The sequence below is a fragment of the Eptatretus burgeri genome, chromosome 5, assembly GCF_056783735.1.
Source record: "Eptatretus burgeri isolate ZD-2024b chromosome 5, Ebu_testis_v1, whole genome shotgun sequence".
Classification (NCBI taxonomy): domain Eukaryota; kingdom Metazoa; phylum Chordata; class Myxini; order Myxiniformes; family Myxinidae; genus Eptatretus; species Eptatretus burgeri.
Genome location: NC_140965.1, coordinates 6041002 through 6066263, shown reverse-complemented (window position 1 = coordinate 6066263; position 25262 = coordinate 6041002). Strand labels below are relative to the sequence as shown.

Genomic DNA, 25262 nt, shown 5'->3' with positions numbered 1-25262 from the left:
CCAAACTGTTTAAAATCTGTCTGAAGGATGGAAAGGGGGTCTAAATGGTGTTAACGTCTCAGGGGTCAAAAGGGACTTAAGGGGTGTAAAGGTCTAAAGGATATGAAAGGTCCATTGGGTGAAGAGATCTAAAGGTGTCGAAAGGGTCGACAATGTATTAAAGGTAAAAGGAGTCTTTTGGGTCATAGGGGTATTGTGGGTTTTTGTGGGATCTTAAGGATCTTTAGGGGTCTCAAGGTTCTTAAGGCTTTGAGGGGTATTAAGGATTTTAGGAGTCTTCAAGGGTCTTAAGGGTCTTGGGGATCTCAAAGGGTCTTGGGGGTATTAATGGGCTTAGGGGTCTCACTGGTCTTTGGGATATATGTGGTCTTATGAGTAATGGGTTCTTAAGGGTCTTTGGGTTCTAAATGGTCTTAGGGGTTTTCAAGGTCTTGGGGGTATGAGGGGTCTTTGGGGTTTTAAAGATTCCTCAGGGTTTTGGGGGGTCTTAAGGGTCTTTAAGGGTATTGGGCATCTTAAAGAGTCTTAGGGGTATTGAAGGTCTCAGGGGAATTAAGGGTCTTTGGGATATTAAGGTTCTTAAGGGTCTTAAAGGGTCTTCTGGGTCTTAAGAATCTTCGATTCGATTGGCCTTGTTATTGCCCGACACAGAAAGGGCTGATAATGTTCCATCGTTAACCACAGCCATGTCGGTCTAATTGGCCCTTGGGCAAATGTGTCTAGTGGCCCCGCCCCCATCAGGCTGATTGACAGTCGTCATCCCGCCCACAATTCTGTTCCCTTCCTATTCCTTCAAAAAGGAATGCAGTTTTACGGACTTCTCGTGGAATCATTTTAATTTATTAAAATTTTGATCAGTTTGCACCTTCCCACTATAAAATGCAGTAGATTCGTGTTTAAACCAAGTTTGTTGCTTAAACCAATTTTGAGTTAGACTGTCAGAAAAGATTAGGAAGAATGACAAACGGATATTTTTGGGGTCTCTCTTTTTCTCGTTCAGCGATGATGTCCCAAAGTTGAAGTGTTATTGGATGGGGAATTCTCCGCAGATGACTGGTAGGTAATTTATAGGTGTATAAGTCTTATCTTGGTAGATGTCTTTTGAAAATTTATGTTGTGTTGAGCCAATGGAGTGTCCGGGTCATTCCGACATAAGAAGTCTACCGTCTTCCTGAGACAAGGAAACATAATGGACACAGAAGTCGGCCATTTGACCCATCATGCCTGTGCTGTATTCACACTCTCTTAATTAATAAAATACATCAGTTTATTCATCATATACAGTAAGAAAAGGAAAAAAAGGGGGGTAGAGTGGGGAGGAGTACAATGGGACAGGCACAGAGATACCACCATAATGCCCTTTTCGTTGTTTATTTTATGAAATGCATTTTTTAAGTCGGAATGAAGAGGGTTGGCAGTGAAAGGGATGAACAAACACCGACTCTACGTTCACTTTTTATTTCCAAGACATCACAATCACTATAACGATGCACAATCATCTACCCATGCTCAAGCTACCTACCTATCTGACCAATGTCCATGTACCCCTCTATCCCCAATGTCTCGAGGTACCTATCGAAGTCCAGTTTAAACCTATCTACTGTTTCTACTGGCTCAACCTTTCCCTAGCTTGTTGCTTCCACCTGTTAACCTTTCCACTTCCACCTGTTAACCTTTCCACTTCCACCTGTTAACCTTTCCCTAGCTTGTTGCCTCCACCTGTTAATCTTTCCCTTTCTTGTTACTTCCACCTGTTAACCTTTCCCTAGCTTGTTGCTTCCACCTGTTAACCTTTCCCCAGCTTGTTACTTCCATCTGTTATCCCACTGCCCCCCTCAAAATTTTGTACAAAATGTCAACTTCCCCCACTGAGCTGTACCTAACCACTGCTCAATGGCATAAAACATATGAAGCCGCTGCACCGCCCCCATTTCCCCCAAGCACACTAAGGCCTTGCTCGCATAGAATGACCCCAAATGAAGTCATAATGATGTTTTTGTTTTCTTTCAGTAGAATTTCAATCAAAGATTTTATACCAAATTTATCAATCGGCCCATCTGAGCCTCCGACCTGCCAGTTTCGAGTATCATCCACACAATGAGGTTCACACGATTTATTGAGTGACGCTCAGGAGAGTAAAACGTGAAATCCTCAAACCTTTATGACGTGTTCATAACATGAACAGACAAACACTCTCGGCCTTCCTTAACGTAAAATCACCTTTATAGCTAAAAAATCTAAACAAAACTTTAAAAGGCCTCTGATATATCATTGTCGTTCACCGATTCTGCATTATCACAGGGTCCATTTTGTGTTATTGTGCAATGTGTGATTAACAGCGAGCAATGACATATTCCGCACTGACGATGTTCATTCTCCCACTCAATGACTTCTCCCCTTTGCCAGGATTTCGAAAGGACTCATGGTACCCAGCGATGTGGGATTTTTCCTTTCTTCAAGAAAATCGACATAATTTGGAGATTTGTTCAATCGCTGGAACAGTGCTCTGACCTTCTGCGCTTCACCATGAAGCACGACCTTTATTGGGCAGTCCATAAATCACAGCTTGGCTCCAGAGGCAGACACCCATTGGGTATAGCTTCCATCGTGCCAAGTTCTTCCTCGTTAAATCTGAACTTCTGTTTTAAGAGGCCTCTCGCTCCATAGCTCAACGAAGCAACCTTTTTGCCGTCAGACTGCTACTTCACACCTCTCACTCCTGCAATGTTGCATGGAATGGAAAGCTCTCAATGCCCTTGTTATTACCTCCACCATTCCGTGGGCTGAGGGAATGTTTCTCCCCTGTCTGTCTGTCTGTCTGTCTGTCTGTCTGTTTGTCTCTGAACAGGATATCTCAAAAAGTTGTTAACGGATTCGGATGAAATTTGGTGGACAGGTTGGGTTTGTGACAAGGACGAGCTGATTCGATTTTGGTGAAGATCCAGAACCGGATCCGATAATTATTTAACTTAAAAAGTGATTCTTCACCATCGAGAGATAGATATGTAACCAGACTATGATTGTATTCGAAGTTTTGTACCTTATCAGTTATCACTTCGCTATAGTATTGCACGTAGTTTACTCTCGAGGCCAGCACACTCATCTGTAAACTGTCTCGTCTGCATTAAAAATGTCGATCCATATAGAAACCGTTATCCTGCTGTTTCCCATAAAACCCGAGCCATCAGTCTACGAGCCGTCCATCACAAGGACATTAACACAGAGGATCTGTCTGCGAGCATTGGCCATTGATGGACGTTAAAGATCCCACGTTGTTTATTATTTATTTATTTGTTTTTAACTGTAGGTGGGACTTTTTCGGAAGAAAAACAATTTCTCATCTACCTTCTCTTCACTGCCTAAAAGCTGCTGAAGTCCATCTTTGCCCCTGATATTTGCACATTACATGGGCTTGATCCCCCAAGAAAATGGTTGGTTAGCACGGATGATAAAAACTCTAAATGAAATGTATTTCTGGCCATTCTTATAAATGTTACAATTGGTTTAGGCCACTGATAAACCTGTTTGTACTCTGATCTGTTTGCTCTTCAGTGTCATTAGGGGGTGCTGCATCATCGAGCCTACCATATTCTGGAGGGGACATTGACTGGCTGTCCTGTCTGCAATAATAGTGATACAAAAACTGAAATCGTGGAGATACATAAGATTTATGTCATCCTATAAACAATAAACGATTTTAAAAATCATTACAGTTTAAAGGAATTTCAATTTTATCTATTTGTAGGACATGCGGATGGGAGGTAAGTGTACTGGGAGTGAGATAATTATAAGGAATTTGGAAGAGTATGTCTTTTTGAGGGAGGATTGCTCTTAAAATTAGAATGGCACTCGGTAGAGCGCAAACCTCCACGCTCATTCAGGCATAACAGTTTAGTTTTTGTTTCCCACTGATTCGCCATATCTGGATCCAGATCTTCAAAATCGAATCAATTCGTCCTCGTCACAAACCCAACTTGTCCACCAAGTTTTGTCCGTATCCATCCTTAACTTTTTGAAATATCATTCTAGATATCGTTTCTGGCCCGATCTCTCAATGGTGAAGAATCACTTCAATAATTAAAAAAAATTCTCATATCCGGATCCGGATTTAGATCTTCACCAAAATCGAATCAATTCGTCCTTGTTACACACCCAACATATCCACCAAGTTTCGTCCAAATCCGTCAACAACTTTTTTGACATATCCTGCTCACAGACCGACAAACAGACAGGGGTGAAAACAACGTCCGTCCACCTTGTCCACCTTCAGTGGCGAAGATAATGAGAATGATATGGCCAAGGTGAGATGACAGGTCGATTAAATAGTTAATTTTTGCTTCATTATTTATATCAGAACAGTCCAGGGAACTTCCAGTTTGCAAGACATTATATCTTGGAGGTGAGGGAGAGGTGTTGGAGAAGTTTCAGGTAGAAGAAGTAAAGGAACAGCTCGGTAATCTAAGAGTAGATAAGGCTCCGCGTCCAGATATTATGCACCCAAGAGTATTGATGGAGGTGGCTGAGCAGGTAAGCGAGATGTTAACGGATATTTTCAATAGTTCCCTGGAGTCAGGACTGGTACCGGAGGATCGGAGAGTAGTAAATGTAACACCATTGTTTAAGAAAGGATCCAGAGAAGAATTGGGAAACTATAGACCTGTTAGTTTGACTTCAGTTGTGGGGAAGGTGTTTGAGAGATTAATTAAGGACCGGATGAGGAACCATTTAAATAAATACAAACTAATTAAAGGTAGTCAGCATGGGTTTACCAAAGGTAGTTCCTGTTTAACAAATCTTTTAGACTTCTCTGAAGCAGTGTGTGATTGGGTGGATGAGGGGAAGGCAGTGGACATAGTATATCTAGACTTTAAGAAGGTTGTTCGCCAAAGTGAGGGCTTGTGGAGTGGCTGGTCAGGTAGCTACCTGGATTGCCAACTGGTTTTGTGGTGGGAAGCAAAGAGTGGCTGTGAGTGGGAGGATGTAAGTAGCAGGGTACCTCAGGGATCAGTACTCGGACCATTATTATTCATTACTTACATCAACGATTTGGATAATGGGGTAAAGAGTAGGCTTTCCAAATTTGCAGATGACACAAAGCTTGAAGGTAAGGTGGATAGGAGAGGGGTGGTGATCAGATTCAGGAAAGTATTGATACTTGTATAGATTGGACAAAAGATGGGCAGATGTAATTGGAAATATTGGAACATGTGACATAGAAGGATCTGTGGGGTAGTGATATAAACGGGGGTAAGCAGACAGGACAATGACAGGCAGCGATACACATCGATGTTTTGGCCTTCCTGAGAATCGCCAGGACGGCATTTATAGCGAGTCCGACATTCGAACCCCGACTAGACAGCTGAGAGACTAGTTGTACATTTATTAGTTCTGTTTACATCAATACCTTCAACCCTCATTCCTCTCTTTGTCTCATGTATGGGGTACACATGTCAATGTTTTCATGTGTTCTTGTGCAGATCATAAATGGCATGTTTAGGCAATTGTTTATTTGCTTATCAGGCATTTTGTGAGCTTGGGTTGTTTATCCAGGTGTCTGCGAACAATGGGTCTCACTTTACTTATTTACTCTTCTTTGTTTATTAAATCAATCTTAAAATAAAGAAAAATATGGTTCTTTCATTCCCTGTGACTCAAATAAGCGTTGCGCAATGTCTTGGATTTTTGGGGGATCCCCACTCCACGCCAGGATAGCCGAGAGGTACACATACTCGCTCTAAGTTGCGTACCCTGGGTTTGAATCCCGACCCAGCTATAAACTGTGATCCCGGTGTTTCACAGCTCGGGTGATTCCTCAATGTGCGTGTCGTCCCTCGGATGGACGTTAAACTGGACGTCCCGTCTGCCAGAATTAGTTGGTGAAAGATCACTTCGCCGTGTCCTTCGCGTGAAGTAAGGGGAGCTATTTCCGGCATCCTGTCCAAATTCCAAATTAGTGCTCTAACCTACAGGGGCTTTGCATCAGCAGCACTGTCACACCCTCAGTCAATGATGCTGCTCACAGCCTTGTGCTGCACATGGAGAAGGGGTGGAAATGGGAGGAGGGAGGATAAGTGCGGAGGAGGGAGGGGAAGGGGTGGGATGGGTGTCTGGAGGGAGAGGGTGGGTTGGGAGGATGGAGGGGGTTGGGTGACTGGAGGCAGAGGAAGGGGAGGGAAGAGGGAACCAGCATTGCCGAGCAACGCTGGGTACCTTTGCTACTTATATACAATGAAACTACGAGAGTATGAAAGAGCTGAGACACCCTCTAAACACAGATATTCCTCACAAATTAATCCATGATCCGGCCTATTTTAAAATATATAAACTTATCAATGAATCGTTGAGTTGTTTTTGTAAACTCAGATGAATCATTCTTAAGAGAGCATACATGATGCATCAGGAGGCAAAATGAAACTTGGTGTGTCATGGATCCGAGTGGACCATGCAGTTTCCCTTGGTCTTAAGGGACATGATAAAGGTGACACTGAGAGAGATGATTTACAGAGATGACATATTGGGGCGGGGGGGGGGTGGGGGCAAGGGTAGAGAGTTAGGTTCAACATACCCACAGATGACGAGGCTTCCCCACACCCACAGATGACGAGGCTTCCCCACACCCACAGATGACAGGGCTTCCACACACCCACAGATGACGAGGCTTCCCCACACCCACAGATGACGAGGCTTCCCCACACCCACAGATGACTAGGATTCCCCACACCCACAGATGATGAGGATTCCCCACACCCACAGATGAAGAGGCTTCCCCACACCCACAGATGAATAGGCTTCCCCACACCCACAGATGACGAGGATTCCCCACACCCACAGATGACAAGGCTTCCCCACACCCACAGATGATGAGGATTCCCCACACCCACAGATGAAGAGGCTTCCCCACACCCACAGATGAAGAGGCTTCCCCACACCCACAGATGAATAGGCTTCCCCACACCCACAGATGACGAGGATTCCCCATACCCACAGATGATGAGGCTTCCCACACCCAAAGATGATGAGGATTCCCCACACCCACAGATGACGAGGATTCCCCATACCCACAGATGATGAGGCTTCCCCACACCCACAGATGATGAGGATTCCCCACACCCACAGATGATGAGGATTCCCCACACCCACAGATGATGAGGATTCCCCACACCCACAGATGATGAGGATTCCCCACACCCACAGATGATGAGGCTTCCCCATACCCACAGATGATGAGGCTTCCCCACACCCACAGATGAAGAGGCTTCCCCACACCCACAGATGACGAGGCTTCCCCACACCCACAGATGACGAGGCTTCCCCACACCCACAGATGACGAGGATTCACCACACCCACAGATGACGAGGATTCCCCACACCCACAGATGACAAGGCTTCCCCACACCCACAGATGATGAGGATTCCCCACACCCACAGATGAAGAGGCTTCCCCACACCCACAGATGAAGAGGCTTCCCCACACCCACAGATGAATAGGCTTCCCCACACCCACAGATGACGAGGATTCCCCATACCCACAGATGATGAGGCTTCCCACACCCAAAGATGATGAGGATTCCCCACACCCACAGATGACGAGGATTCCCCATACCCACAGATGATGAGGCTTCCCCACACCCACAGATGATGAGGATTCCCCACACCCACAGATGATGAGGATTCCCCACACCCACAGATGATGAGGATTCCCCACACCCACAGATGATGAGGATTCCCCACACCCACAGATGATGAGGCTTCCCCATACCCACAGATGATGAGGCTTCCCCACACCCACAGATGAAGAGGCTTCCCCACACCCACAGATGACGAGGCTTCCCCACACCCACAGATGACGAGGCTTCCCCACACCCACAGATGACGAGGATTCACCACACCCACAGATGACGATGATTCCCCACATCCACAGATGAAGAGGCATCTCCACACCCACAGATGACGAGGCTTCCCCCACACCCTATAGAATCTGTCGCTCCATGGAGATGACCAAAGAAGAAACATACTCCCCCCACCCCCAAAAAGGCAGCTGATAATTAGCAGTGATTGACTTGAGGTTAATTTTAATCAATTCTCTGCCTCAGCCGAAGACCTCTGATGTCTGGGTGTTCGGTGTCTGTGGTGGTTTAAACGTCCATCAGCGTGAGCTGCAGCCGACGGGCCTAGTTATTGTTCAGGTTAAAAGATGTATTCGCAGAGTCAGTCATTACTTAAACCTAGCAACCCCCACTAATGAGCACACACACCAGGGCTCATTGTAATGTATGAAAAAGCCAAAGCAAGCATCTGGTGACACAACGGATTCCGACCCGATTAATAAATATATCCTCTTTGTAAGGACTGGATCTTTATAATAATAAAAAACGATGTTTATTGTATAAACGTCACCATGACCGAGTGGTTAAAGTCCTTGCCTCATCAGCCAGTGAATGCAATTCGATCCCAAATTAAACCAAGGTCGAATTTGTTGAAAAATCGTTGCACACGCACGAAAAGGCCTCATGGCCCTCCTTCAATGCAAGAGGAGGCCATGCGGCCCATCAAAGCCTGCTCTATGGTTGCCATTCCATGTCTATAAACTCTAACCTTAAAAAAAATATATATATATATATATACACACCACAGAGGAAGGTTCAAAACCAAGAGAGGCCCCCTGGGTAAAAAAGCAAAGAAAGAAGATGAAAAAAAAATGAAATAATTAAATGATATCTAGCACAATTGATTCGTGACTTGAATTGTTGTAAGTTGATACAAGTCTGGAAAACACCGCGAAATAGAGGAAGCGAGGGGAGTGAAGAGGCATGGCCATTGGTACAAAGCAAAAGGACGGTAATGATAAAGGGTGACGAGTAGAAGTTAGACGGATGGATACAAACAGAATGAAGAGGGACAGAAAGAGAGAGTTCGAGAGAACACCAGCTGTGGTATCAGCGGAAGAAGAGGCACATGAAAGGGACTGTTCAACGGTGGGCCAAAGGTTGGTGATGGATGGTTTGACAAAGTAAATCAGTCGGATAGCCTTGGCTTGGACACAATGCAGAATGTTGATGAGTCACAGAGGAGTGCCGCCCCAGATGTGGGAGCAGTATTCCATCGCCGGTCTGACGTGGGGTTTGTTTGGGTAAACATCTGCTGTGAGTTAAAGTACTTTCGAGCTCTGAAGAGGAAACCAAGTTTCTTGGAGGCAAATTTGTTGATATTGAGGATGTGAGGCTGCCAGGAGAGATTGCTGACAATGGTAACACCGAGAATATTAGTACAGGACTGCTGGAGTTGAGAGCTCTACATAAGAAGAGGTATGGCTGTGTTGATATTGCTGGATTTTAGGAGGGCTTGAGTCTTTGACTGATTGAAGGATACAAGGTTGTCAAAGCCCCATTGGAAGATGAGATTGAGATCACGACTGATGGAGGTAAGTTACCAGGTTATTGGCAGCAAGCTACTGGGAAGAGATGCATTGGGATGAATAACTGGTGAAGTGGAGGGTCATCATCAGCAAAATAATGAACAGGGTTGTTAGTAACAGCGAGGAGGTCATTGATGAAAAGAAGAAAGAGGGAGAGTGAGTCAACAACGGAGTACTTTGAGGGACACCACAATTTATGTGGTGGGGGTCAGAGAGGGCACCATCAACACAGGTCGAGATATGTCATCCAGCAAGGAAGCTGGAAAACCAGGAAATGAGCTGAGTCTGAATACCATACCTCGGGAGCTTCGGGAGAGGGCATTTGTGCCAGACTCTGTTAAAAGCTTAGCAGAAGTCCAGTGCAACAACCCAACTTTCTCTGAAGTGCTCGAGAACTGAAGACCATTCGTTAGCAATGTAGTTCAGGAGGTCACCAGTGAACCTGGCTTTGCGAGAACCATATTGGTAGTCATTAAGGAGAGAGCAGGATTCGAGGTGGTTCAAAAGCTATTTAATGACGAGTGACTGTATGACTTTTGGAGATATTGGAGGTCAAGGCGATTGGACGATAATTGGAAGGATCGGATATGTCTTCCTCTTGAGGATAGGGCAGACATTGGCATGCTTCCAGGAGGTTGGGTAAATACCGGTGCAGTAGGAGAGGTTGAAAATATTGGATAAAATAGGAGCAAGTTCAGAAGCGCTGCGTTTGAGGACAACAGCAGGAATGCCACCTGGACCATTGGCTTTGGTGGTTACAAGAGACAGCAGGATCTGGTGAACTTTGCAAATAGAAAATTTGACGACAGGCAAAAGAGAGTTGGATTTATGAAAAGTAGGAGTTATATTGATGTGATCCAGAGTAAAGTTGACTGCAAAATGAGAGGCATTTGTTGGCTTTGGATTTAGGAGAGCTAAAGACGGAGCCATTGTGGCTGTTGAGAGGAGGAAGAGATGACTCGCAGCGATTGGTGGAGATGCACTTGGCCGAAGTCCAGAAGACACAACTGGGCTGGGGAGAGAGAACGTGTCAGAGGTCTGCAGGATAAATAAGGCTTTGGATGCGGAGATGATACACTTGCAATGATTGCTGGCAGTTACATAAACACTACGACTATGATCTGAAGGTGACCTTTCCATACTTTTTAGGGGCAGTTTTTCAAGGAGACAGAGGAATCACTGTTATAGGAGAACCACTTAGGATATGAGGCTTTTCCACATTTGGATGAATGGGGTATGCGAAGAGACATACCTACTCGTAGAAGCATGATGTCAGTGATTTGATCTGCTGCAGTGGAAGGATCAGTGGATAAATAAGAGTCTTGCGAGAGTAGTCTGCAAAAAAATTGTCGAAGGTTGTCCCAGTTGGTAGTCATAATGCCAAAGGTAGCGGAAGTTAGACTAAAAAAAATGCTGAGCATCGAGCACGAAAGCAGTCTAGCACATCTTTGGTATGACTTGGCCAGGTTTGAACCACTCACCTCGCAGACTCTGAGTGGACACTCTCCAACCATTCCACCACCGAATCTGATTAAATAATCACTTTGCTTCCAAGTTTGCTTTGCTCCATCAGTTTGTAACTCCACCCTGATGTTTGTGTCCTCAGTCACATGTGAGCTAAAGGCTGCCAATCGCACTTAAGGTTTTAGTGTTTGTGTTTACTGTGAGTTGTACAGGTGTTATGGTTATCTTCTGATAGGAAATGGAGCCATTCCTTTTTGGGGAAAATGATGCTCTCCCTCTTGTACCTGTCTACTTAACTATTCCTAAGTACTTGTTCTTTAATGGCCTCAAGTATTCCCACCTTTGTGTGGGGTCAGCCTGCAAACGTTTTTGGTTCAAGTCTTCACAAAATGGCTGGCTAGGCTTTATGTTTGACTGAAGGTGGCAGGATATTTGTAATTTGTTCAGGGTGCTGGTGATAACTCACCGACGTTCCACAAACGACACAGTGAGATGTTTAAGGTTCACCGATGCCCCCAGTGTTGAAAGGTGGATCCCTAACCCTAACAACCCACACATTGAAGCCTCGCCCTGCATGCAAAACACCATGAGGGTGATGGTTTATTCCCTGGAATGACATTCGAACCCAGGCTAGACAAGTCAAAGGTCTCAACGGTGAGTTCGTTAACCTCTCAGGTATTCCTCCAGCCGTTACTTGTCCTTGTAGTTGTATAATACTTGATACGATGGGATGTCACACATTTGGATAGTTTGTCCAATTTTTATTCTGAGAAAAAATGCTCAAGTTTTGAAACATATTGTTATTTACATAATGCGTATATGCAAACTTGGTGGATTATTCCCCTTTTCTCTTCCTATTACCAATTTTTTTTCTTTATTATTCTACAGCTCGTCCTCCATAATTTATACACATAACAATGATATTGTCCCAAAGTTCCTAAATGGCTATTTTGTCAACCAGGACTCTCACCCTCCACCACTCACTGACAGAGCTCTGCACAGTCCCTGTTTTCTTTCCTGTTATTAAATATGAAGCCAGACATTTATTAGTGGTGCAGACGCTTGCCAAACATTTGGGAAACCGGCACATAGAGAGGTTCTTATATTTACTGCTCCAAAACAAATCGTTGGTTGAAACCGTTGGCAGCATGGATGGGCATCAAGTTTGGAACCAACGGGGTTTCTTTCACATTTGCTGGAAAGACTCCTGGTGGAAGATGAAACCATGATGGTGGGTGGACACAGCAGGTACCCATCTAACCTTGACCACATGATTCGGTGTTCCATCCCAAAGAGTAGAGAGCAGGGAGATAGATGTGGGTGCTGGTTATGGTTCACTGCATGGTGAACTGTGGTATACCTCTGTGGTTGTTGGTGTGCACGTGGGTACTGAGTTGGATTTGATCCAGGAAGTTGTTTCAAGTTCAATCCATGTTGTCTAAATCATTGTTGGCATTTTGAAGCTGATAACACAACTTCCAAATAATCAGAGGCATGATAAATTTTGATCGGTTTCTCCATTATCGTAGATTCCAGAAACACATCTTCACTACTAGATGCTACGTGTATTGTATTATTGTATTATTGTATAAAACAACAGCTGGGTTTTGCTGGCTCATTTCGCAAGCCTTCAGTTCAAAAGAAATGGAAGCCATTCCAAGTGATTGGAACTCCTTTCACTGCTGTGATAGATGTTGGAATATTAGTGTGAGTTATTCGTTACGTTTCACCGGAGGGGATTATAGGTTTGCTCTCCGTCCGTCCATCCGTTCCACCTGTAGTTTTCAGACTCCCCCCCCCCACCCCCCATATCCTTTAACATATCCAACTGAAACTTGGTACATGGCTTTATTACCCTGTGCTCACGAAGCGAAAAGCGGGGTTAAGCGATCGGTAGCGTATGTCATATGTACGTCCTACATTCCTAGATTTTGTTAAGAGCATACATCGAAAACTGTTCAGCGGAAGAAATTGAAACTTTACCGCATGCTACATGACCATTTCACATCACGCATGTTGAGTGTCTATCGAAAACCATTCAACGGAGGAAGTTTAAACTTTACCACATGTCACATGACCATATCACATCGCGCATATTGAGTGTCTATCGAAAACCGTTCAACGGAGGAAATTTAAACTTTACCACATGTTACATGACCATTTCACATCACGCATGTTGAGTGTCTATCGAAAACCGTTCAATGGAGGAAATTTAAACTTTACCACATGTCACATGACCATTTCACATCATGCATGTTGAGTGTCAATCGAAAACCGTTCAACGGAGGAAATTTAAACTTTACCACATGCCACATGACCATTTCACATCGCGCATATTGAGTGTCTATCGAAAACCATTCAACGGAGGAAATTTAAACTTTACCACATGTTACATGACTATTTCACATCACGCATATTGAGTGTCTATCAAAAACCGTTCAACGGAGGAAGTTCAAACTTTACCACACGTCACATGACTATTTCACATCACGCATATTGAGTGTCTATCAAAAACCGTTCAACGGAGGAAATTTAAACTTTACCACATGTTACATGACCATTTCACATCACGCATGTTGAGTGTCTATCGAAAACCGTTCAACGGAGGAAATTTAAACTTTACCACATGTTACATGACCATTTCACATCACGCATGTTGAGTGTCTATCGAAAACCGTTCAATGGAGGAAATTTAAACTTTACCACATGTCACATGACCATATCACATCGCGCATATTGAGTGTCTATCGAAAACCGTTCAACGGAGGAAATTTAAACTTTACCACATGTTACATGACCATTTCACATCACGCATGTTGAGTGTCTATCGAAAACCTTCAATGGAGGAAATTTAAACTTTACCACATGTCACATGACCATTTCACATCATGCATGTTGAGTGTCAATCGAAAACCGTTCAAAGGAGGAAATTTAAACTTTACCACATGCCACATGACCATTTCACATCGCGCATATTGAGTGTCTATCGAAAACCGTTCAACGGAGGAAATTTAAACTTTACCACATGTTACATGACTATTTCACATCACGCATATTGAATGTCTATCAAAAACCGTTCAACGGAGGAAGTTCAAACTTTACCACACGTCACATGACTATTTCACATCACGCATATTGAGTGTCTATCAAAAACCGTTCAACGGAGGAAATTTAAACTTTACCACATGTTACATGACCATTTCACATCACGCATGTTGAGTGTCTATCGAAAACCGTTCAACGGAGGAAATTTAAACTTTACCACATGTTACATGACCATTTCACATCACGCATGTTGAGTGTCTATCGAAAACCTTCAATGGAGGAAATTTAAACTTTACCACATGTCACATGACCATTTCACATCACGCATGTTGAGTGTCAATCGAAAACCGTTCAACGGAGGAAATTTAAACTTTACCACATGCCACATGACCATTTCACATCGCGCATATTGAGTGTCTATCAAAAACCGTTCAACGGAGGAAGTTCAAACTTTACCACACGTCACATGACTATTTCACATCACGCATATTGAGTGTCTATCAAAAACCGTTCAACGGAGGAAATTTAAACTTTATCACATGTTACATGACCATTTCACATCACGCATATTGAGTGTCTATCGAAAACCGTTCAACAGAGGAAGTTCAAACTTTACCACATGTCACATGACCATTTCACATCGCGCATATTGAGTGTCTATAGCAAACCGTTCAACGGAGGAAATTTAAACTTTACCACATGTTACATGACCATTTCACATCGCGCATATTGAGTGTCTATCAAAAACCGTTCAACGGAGGAAGTTCAAACTTTACCACACGTCACATGACTATTTCACATCACGCATATTGAGTGTCCATCAAAAACCGTTCAAGGGAGGAAATTTAAACTTTACCACATGTTACATGACCATTTCACATCACGCATATTGAGTGTCTATCAAAAACCGTTCAACGGAGGAAATTTAAACTTTACCACATGTTACATGACCATTTCACATCACGCATATTGAGTGTCTATCAAAAACCGTTCAACGGAGGAAATTTAAACTTTACCACATGTTACATGACCATTTCACATCACGCATATTGAGTGTCTATCGAAAACCGTTCAACAGAGGAAGTTCAAACTTTACCACATGTCACATGACCATTGCACATCGCGGATATTGAGTGTCCATCGAAAACCATTCAACGGAGGAAATTTAAACTTTACCACATGTTATATGGCCATTTGATATCGCACATATTGAGTATCTATTGAAAACCATTCAATGGAGGAAATTTAAACTTTACCACATGTCGCATGACCATTTGATATCGCACATATTGAGTTTCATAGAACATGTCATCTATTGAAAACCGTTTAACGGAGAAAATTTAAACTTTACCACATGTTATATGACCATTTGATATCGCACATATTGAGTGTCTATCGAAAACCATTCAATGGAGGAAATTTAAACCTTATCACATGTCACATGACCATTTGATATTGCACATATTGAGTTTCATAGAACATGTCGTCTATTGAAAACCGTTTAACGGAAAAAATTTAAACTTTACCACATGTTATATGACCATTTGATATCGCACATATTGAGTGTCTATCGAAAACCGTTCAACGGAGGAAATTTAAACTCTACCACATGTCACATGACCATTTCACATCGCGCATATTGAGTGTCTATCGAAAACCGTTCAACGGAGGAAGTTTAAACTTTACCACATGTTATATGACCATTTGATATAGCACATATTGAGTGTCTATCGAAAACCGTTCAACAGAGGAAATTTAACCTTTACCACATGTTACATAACCACTTGATATAGCACATATTGAGTGCACATCGAAAACTTCAACGAAGGTAACTGAAACTTTTCCACATGTTATATGACCATTTGATATAGCACATATTGAGTATCTCTCGAAAACCATTCAACGGAGGAAGTTTAAGCTTTACCACATGTTACATGACAATTTGTTGTTGCACATATTGAGTTTCATAGAACATGTCGTCGATTGAAAACCGTTTAACGGAGAAAATTTAAACTTTACTACATGTCACATGACCATTTCACATCACGAATATTGAGTGTCTATTGAAAATCATTTAGCGGAGAAAATTTAAACTTTACCACATGTTATATGACCATTTGATATAGCACATATTGAGTATCTCTCGAAAACCATTCAACGGAGAAAATTTAAACTTTACCACATGTTATATGACCATTTGATATCGCACATATTGAGTGTCTATCGAAAACCGTTCAACAGAGGAAATTTAAACTTTACCACATGTCACATGACCATTTCACATCACGCATGTTGAGTGTCAATCGAAAACCGTTCAACGGAGGAAATTTAAACTTTACCACATGCCACATGACCATTTCACATCGCGCATATTGAGTGTCTATCAAAAACCGTTCAACGGAGGAAGTTCAAACTTTACCACACGTCACATGACTATTTCACATCACGCATATTGAGTGTCTATCAAAAACCGTTCAACGGAGGAAATTTAAACTTTACCACATGTTACATGACCATTTCACATCACGCATATTGAGTGTCTATCGAAAACCGTTCAACAGAGGAAGTTCAAACTTTACCACATGTCACATGACCATTTCACATCGCGCATATTGAGTGTCTATAGCAAACCGTTCAACGGAGGAAATTTAAACTTTACCACATGTTACATGACCATTTCACATCGCGCATATTGAGTGTCTATCAAAAACCGTTCAACGGAGGAAGTTCAAACTTTACCACACGTCACATGACTATTTCACATCACGCATATTGAGTGTCCATCAAAAACCGTTCAAGGGAGGAAATTTAAACTTTACCACATGTTACATGACCATTTCACATCACGCATATTGAGTGTCTATCAAAAACCGTTCAACGGAGGAAATTTAAACTTTACCACATGTTACATGACCATTTCACATCACGCATATTGAGTGTCTATCGAAAACCGTTCAACAGAGGAAGTTCAAACTTTACCACATGTCACATGACCATTGCACATCGCGGATATTGAGTGTCTATAGCAAACCGTTCAACGGAGGAAATTTAAACTTTACCACATGTTACATGACCATTTCACATCGCGCATATTGAGTGTCTATCAAAAACCGTTCAACGGAGGAAGTTCAAACTTTACCACACGTCACATGACTATTTCACATCACGCATATTGAGTGTCCATCAAAAACCGTTCAAGGGAGGAAATTTAAACTTTACCACATGTTACATGACCATTTCACATCACGCATATTGAGTGTCTATCAAAAACCGTTCAACGGAGGAAATTTAAACTTTACCACATGTTACATGACCATTTCACATCACGCATATTGAGTGTCTATCAAAAACCGTTCAACGGAGGAAATTTAAACTTTACCACATGTTACATGACCATTTCACATCACGCATATTGAGTGTCTATCGAAAACCGTTCAACAGAGGAAGTTCAAACTTTACCACATGTCACATGACCATTGCACATCGCGGATATTGAGTGTCCATCGAAAACCATTCAACGGAGGAAATTTAAACTTTACCACATGTTATATGGCCATTTGATATCGCACATATTGAGTATCTATTGAAAACCATTCAATGGAGGAAATTTAAACTTTACCACATGTCGCATGACCATTTGATATCGCACATATTGAGTTTCATAGAACATGTCATCTATTGAAAACCGTTTAACGGAGAAAATTTAAACTTTACCACATGTTATATGACCATTTGATATCGCACATATTGAGTGTCTATCGAAAACCATTCAATGGAGGAAATTTAAACCTTATCACATGTCACATGACCATTTGATATTGCACATATTGAGTTTCATAGAACATGTCGTCTATTGAAAACCGTTTAACGGAAAAAATTTAAACTTTACCACATGTTATATGACCATTTGATATCGCACATATTGAGTGTCTATCGAAAACCGTTCAACGGAGGAAATTTAAACTCTACCACATGTCACATGACCATTTCACATCGCGCATATTGAGTGTCTATCGAAAACCGTTCAACGGAGGAAGTTTAAACTTTACCACATGTTATATGACCATTTGATATAGCACATATTGAGTGTCTATCGAAAACCGTTCAACAGAGGAAATTTAACCTTTACCACATGTTACATAACCACTTGATATAGCACATATTGAGTGCACATCGAAAACTTCAACGAAGGTAACTGAAACTTTTCCATATGTTATATGACCATTTGATATAGCACATATTGAGTATCTCTCGAAAACCATTCAACGGAGGAAGTTTAAGCTTTACCACATGTTACATGACAATTTGTTGTTGCACATATTGAGTTTCATAGAACATGTCGTCGATTGAAAACCGTTTAACGGAGAAAATTTAAACTTTACTACATGTCACATGACCATTTCACATCACGAATATTGAGTGTCTATTGAAAATCATTTAGCGGAGAAAATTTAAACTTTACCACATGTTATATGACCATTTGATATAGCACATATTGAGTATCTCTCGAAAACCATTCAACGGAGAAAATTTAAACTTTACCACATGTTATATGACCATTTGATATCGCACATATTGAGTGTCTATCGAAAACCGTTCAACAGAGGAAATTTAAACTTTACCACATGTCACATGACCATTTCACATCACGCATGTTGAGTGTCAATCGAAAACCGTTCAACGGAGGAAATTTAAACTTTACCACATGCCACATGACCATTTCACATCGCGCATATTGAGTGTCTATCAAAAACCGTTCAACGGAGGAAGTTCAAACTTTACCACACGTCACATGACTATTTCACATCACGCATATTGAGTGTCTATCAAAAACCGTTCAACGGAGGAAATTTAAACTTTACCACATGTTACATGACCATTTCACATCACGCATATTGAGTGTCTATCGAAAACCGTTCAACAGAGGAAGTTCAAACTTTACCACATGTCACATGACCATTTCACATCGCGCATATTGAGTGTCTATAGCAAACTGTTCAACGGAGGAAATTTAAACTTTACCACATGTTACATGACCATTTCACATCGCGCATATTGAGTGTCTATCAAAAACCGTTCAACGGAGGAAGTTCAAACTTTACCACACGTCACATGACTATTTCACATCACGCATATTGAGTGTCCATCAAAAACCGTTCAAGGGAGGAAATTTAAACTTTACCACATGTTACATGACCATTTCACATCACGCATATTGAGTGTCTATCAAAAACCGTTCAACGGAGGAAATTTAAACTTTACCACATGTTACATGACCATTTCACATCACGCATATTGAGTGTCTATCGAAAACCGTTCAACAGAGGAAGTTCAAACTTTACCACATGTCACATGACCATTGCACATCGCGGATATTGAGTGTCTATAGCAAACCGTTCAACGGAGGAAATTTAAACTTTACCACATGTTACATGACCATTTCACATCGCGCATATTGAGTGTCTATCAAAAACCGTTCAACGGAGGAAGTTCAAACTTTACCACACGTCACATGACTATTTCACATCACGCATATTGAGTGTCCATCAAAAACCGTTCAAGGGAGGAAATTTAAACTTTACCACATGTTACATGACCATTTCACATCACGCATATTGAGTGTCTATCAAAAACCGTTCAACGGAGGAAATTTAAACTTTACCACATGTTACATGACCATTTCACATCACGCATATTGAGTGTCTATCGAAAACCGTTCAACAGAGGAAGTTCAAACTTTACCACATGTCACATGACCATTGCACATCGCGGATATTGAGTGTCCATCGAAAACCATTCAACGGAGGAAATTTAAACTTTACCACATGTTATATGGCCATTTGATATCGCACATATTGAGTATCTATTGAAAACCATTCAATGGAGGAAATTTAAACTTTACCACATGTCGCATGACCATTTGATATCGCACATATTGAGTTTCATAGAACATGTCATCTATTGAAAACCGTTTAACGGAGAAAATTTAAACTTTACCACATGTTATATGACCATTTGATATCGCACATATTGAGTGTCTATCGAAAACCGTTCAACAGAGGAAATTTAAACTTTACCACATGTTATATGACCATTTGATATCGCACATATTGAGTATCTATCGAAAACCATTCAATGGAGGAAATTTAAACTTTACCACATGTCACATGACCATTTGATATTGCACATATTGAGTTTCATAGAACATGTCGTCTATTGAAAACCGTTTAACGGAAAAAATTTAAACTTTACCACATGTTATATGACCATTTGATATCGCACATATTGAGTGTCTATCGAAAACCGTTCAACGGAGGAAATTTAAACTCTACCACATGTCACATGACCATTTCACATCGCGCATATTGAGTGTCTATCGAAAACCGTTCAACGGAGGAAGTTTAAACTTTACCACATGTTATATGACCATTTGATATAGCACATATTGAGTGTCTATCGAAAACCGTTCAACAGAGGAAATTTAACCTTTACCACATGTCACATGACCATTTCACATCACGCATATTGAGTGTCTATCGAAAACCGTTCAATGGAGGAAATTTAAACTTTACCACATGTTACATAACCACTTGATATAGCACATATTGAGTGCACATCGAAAACTTCAACGAAGGTAACTGAAACTTTTCCACATGTTATATGACCATTTGATATAGCACATATTGAGTATCTCTCGAAAACCATTCAACGGAGGAAGTTTAAGCTTTACCACATGTTACATGACAATTTGTTGTTGCACATATTGAGTTTCATAGAACATGTCGTCGATTGAAAACCGTTTAACGGAGAAAATTTAAACTTTACTACATGTCACATGACCATTTCACATCACGAATATTGAGTGTCTATTGAAAATCATTTAGCGGAGAAAATTTAAACTTTACCACATGTTATATGACCATTTGATATAGCACATATTGAGTATCTCTCGAAAACCATTCAACGGAGGAAGTTTAAGCTTTACCACATGTTACATGACAATTTGTTGTTGCACATATTGAGTTTCATAGAACATGTCGTCGATTGAAAACCGTTTAACGGAGAAAATTTAAACTTTACTACATATCACATGACCATTTCACATCACGAATATTGAGTGTCTATTGAAAATCGTTTAACGGAGAAAATTTAAACTTTACCACATGTTATATGACCATTTGATATAGCACATATTGAGTATCTATCGAAAACCGTTCAATGGAGGAAATTTAAACTTTACCAAATGTTATATGACCATTTCACATCACGCATAGAGTGTCTATTGAAAACCGTTTAACGGAGGAAATTGAAACTTTACCACATATTACATGACCATTTGTTATAGCACATATTGAGTGTTCATCGAAAACCGTTCAACGGAGGGAATTGAAACTTCACCAGTTGTTACATGGCCATTTGATATTGCATATATTACTTGGATGACACCCACCCCCTTAAAACTTATGTGGTGAATTAAACAAAGCCCAATGTCCAGAGACAAAAACAGAAGAGTTGGCTTGCACCAAGTCCTTTTCAAGACTGTGTGGGTTACGTGTTATTTGAATACCATCTAGTTATGATTAGTTACAGAACAAGTTCGAGTTTCAGGGCATTTCATCAGTTTTTCACAGAGTCATGCTCTTTTTGGACTTATAAATATCACATCGGTAGGGGACATGTATTGCAAAACAATTCTCGCTCTTTATAATTATTGTTATTTTTACTTCTGCGAATGCAGGAAGTGATGACCTGGGCTCTGAGTTGGGCTCTGACTGGTCACACAGCACTCGATCCTATGGAAGTCTTCCAGCCTGGCCACCTTACCACGTCAAGCCATATCTCCCACTGCCCAGCGACCATTCCCTCCCTCCCATTGAACTCCGACCCTTCGTCATCAACCCTGATCGCCAACAAATGCTGTCTTTCTCCAGTGGTGAAGACTGTTGCAGCCACGACACTGATGGTGAGCAAGGAGTTAACTTTGTTCTTTAACAGTGATCTAAGACTCGTGGAGAAGTGCTTGTGCACACAGTATACAAGATGGAGAGCAGGGCCAATATCAAACTGACTGTACTTGTGCAAGAATTGCAAGGACATTGGATGAATCGATTCCACATTTAGGACACTAGTACGCCCACTTCCTACGGGAGTGACAGGAAGGGTCATATTTTTATCCTGTATGGATGTTGTCTCATGAACATCGAGTTTCCTCCCTTTCAGTTTCCTGTTAACCAGCCAGTAGTGACTGTTTAAATAGGTAAACATATGTGTTTGTGGTTTATAATATCTTTTACTTCCGGTAGGGGTGCCCCACAAAATGCCACGATAAGCTATTTATACACGTTAATACGGCGTTTGTCCGAGGAAAACCCCTTGGGGACGTGGGATATTATTAATATTAATATTGTTTTGTAATAACGTTAATATTATGCTGTTGTCATTATTGGTTCACGAGTCAGTAAGTGACCACTATATTAGTTATTGGTGTCTGTCTGTCTGTCTGTCCCGAGCATAGCTTCGTGGGTTTTGATCCGATCCTCATAAAATTTTGGTGGGAGGTTTATATCATGATCTAGTTGTGTTTTCCTGAGAATGGGCATGATGCGCCCATTATGGGCGGAGCCACGCTGAAAAAACGTGTTTTTAGGGGGTAGCCGATTTCAATTTACATCTTCTCCTAGGGGTTTGTCGAATCTGGCAGGGGTTTCAGTATTTGGTTAGCCCAATGGCACCTGCATAGCCCCACGGAGCTCGATTTTTCATTTTCATCCCAAGGCCAGGGTTACAAGGTCACGAACTTATAAAATTGCGAATTTTGACATAAAACTCATACGACCGTCCAAACTTTGAGAGCAAGGATGACAATATTTTTTTATGCATAATCTTGAGGTCATTCCCCACCTAAAGTCTTGAAACCATCTTGCTCTATCTCAAACACCTTGCCCGTGGCGCTCCCTTCAAGTTTGTTTTTACGCTGATTTCATCAAGTATGGATAATCCGAGGAGTGCGAAATGCCATATAGCCTATATGACGTTATATTGTTCCTGGAATGTTCCAGAGGAAGTTTTGCACCAAAGGTCATAATCTTTGACGTTTAAAGTTCACAAAGGTAAAATTTTCAAAGTTGTGGGAATCAAACCGGGTTTTTGACCTTCTTCGACGAACTAACTCCAATAAGCTATAGCACGTATCCTGTTTCCTTATTTTAATGTCCACAACATTGTTTTGTGACCGTTAAAGGTTATGCAAAGGTCAAATTTTGCAAGTTGTTGAACAAAACCGGGTTTTTGACATTTTGCAGTTAATAACCTGTCACTCATACCACATCATGTTGATCATTTTTATAACTTGGTCAAAAATTATCACATTGTCTCATCCTTGATTTCTGAAACAATCTACATCGTCAAATACCGCTCGTGAACCATTGCCGTCTCCAGACTTGTTGTTATTAGTTCCCAACTGGTTTCACCGGAGAGGACAAAAGGTTTGCTGTCCGTCCATCTGTCTGTCCATCTATCCATCTATCCATCTGTTTGCCCCCACCTGTGGTTTTTCAGAATTTTTTCCCCATACCCTTTAACATATTGTTACGTGTAAAGGGGAGGGATCCATAGCTAGGCTGTGGTAAATGTAGTATGGTCCGTGTGTTTCGAGAAGGTTCGATTGCCATCTAACTGGGATCATTCAGAATAAATCGTTTGTCACATGTGACGCTGAGGCAGCGTATGTAATTTATAGAGAGGGTAGGCAGATTAGTTATGCATATGCAAAACTTCTTGTTTGTTGGCAGGGTTAGGTGTGCACTACGCATCGCAGAGGCATACGTGTTATGTGTGCGAAAGGCCATTTATGATCTTTCTGGCCAGTGTGTGCCAACCACACTGGCGCAGCGAGCTGAAGTTTTGATATGACAACATTCAACTGAAACTTTGAACATGGCTTTATTATGATAAGTTACAGAGCAAGTTTGAGTTTCAGGGCATTTCATCATTTTTCAAAGTTATGCCCTTTTTGGACCACGGAATATCACATCGGAAGGGGACATGTGTTGTAAAGTAATTCACGGTCTTTTTACTTTTTTATGAGAAGCGCTCATGGAAAAACACCACAATTAGCTATCTTAACACGGATATACACCTTAACATGGATTTTTCCCAAGGAGGAATATCCCCTTGGCGAGGGGGACAAATTAAGTCACTACAACCTCCATCGTGTGACTCTTCGTCCTCCTGTTAAGTTTGGTTGAGATTGGACAAGTAATGACCGAACGTATTGTGTTCAAAAAGACAGACAGACACAAAATTGCGTATTTTAGGATGATGAGCCTGGGATCACAGCATCATGCGCAAAGTACCCAGTTGGGATTACCAACAAGCCAACCCATTGTTCCCACCCCCCTTCAAATTATACCATGATTAATAATTCTCAATGGTTTTTAGGAAAAAAAAATTGCGTTTGGGGTTCGGTCCACTTTCAGTGGTAATTTATTTGCCATGAATAAAGGTGAAGCTGATGTTTCAGGCCTTTCCCTTCATCAGAGAAAAAGAGGATTTAGACCTATTTAGACCTTCACAAACTATTTAGACCTTCACAGACCTTTAACTTTAGACCCTTAAGACACCATTAGGCTCCTTTAGATACCCAAGACCCCATTAGATCCTCAAGACCCTGAAGACACTTTAACCTTTCAACTCTGAAGACACTTCAGATCCTCTAGACCCCATTAGACCCTCAAAACACTTTAAACCCTTAAGACACCATAGCCCCTTTAATCCCTGAAGAGCCTTAAGACACCTTTAACCCCTTAAGACCCCATTAGACCTTCAAGACCCTTGACACCATCGACCCTTTAACCCCTCAAAACCCTTCAGACATTTTATATCCTCTAATGTTTTGAAATTTTTTTGATAAGGAATTACTTAGATTTTCATGATGGATCTGGAATAGTCACAACAAGAATGCTTTGGGATGGACCAGTGAAAAGGGCTGGAACAGTCACAACAAGGACACTTGGGGATGGACCAGTGTAAAGGGATACAACTCCCAATCCTACTTGGAATGTAATCGATAATTTCAGCACCAAATCAACAAACCATATGGGCGGTAAAATCTGTTTAAACATTTTGGAAGTTAATACTTTAAATGATAGTCATTGATCCACCATGAGAGAAAGGGAATCTATAAAAGGGAATCCCTTTCTCTTGTGGCGGATCAATTAGCATTTCACTTCTTTACTTCTGATTTGTTCTGATCTTATTTGTTTTGGTTCTTCTGATCGTTTTAACAGCAACATAATTATTCTCAACTCACGACACACACCGACGAGTTGTTGTTTGA

At 41.5% G+C, this 25262-nt stretch overlaps 1 protein-coding gene across 2 annotated transcripts in view; it reads left to right on the top strand.

The window, feature by feature from the left end:
• The window catches only part of ANO4 (anoctamin 4), a 213927-nt gene that overhangs the window by 10149 nt on the left and 178516 nt on the right, over window positions 1–25262 (top strand). For both annotated transcript variants that reach the window (XM_085880561.1, XM_085880560.1), the window contains exon 2: window positions 21663–21887. In XM_085880561.1, the coding sequence (XP_085736687.1) occupies window positions 21663–21887 (225 nt within the window). The remainder of the gene's footprint in view (window positions 1–21662; window positions 21888–25262) is intronic.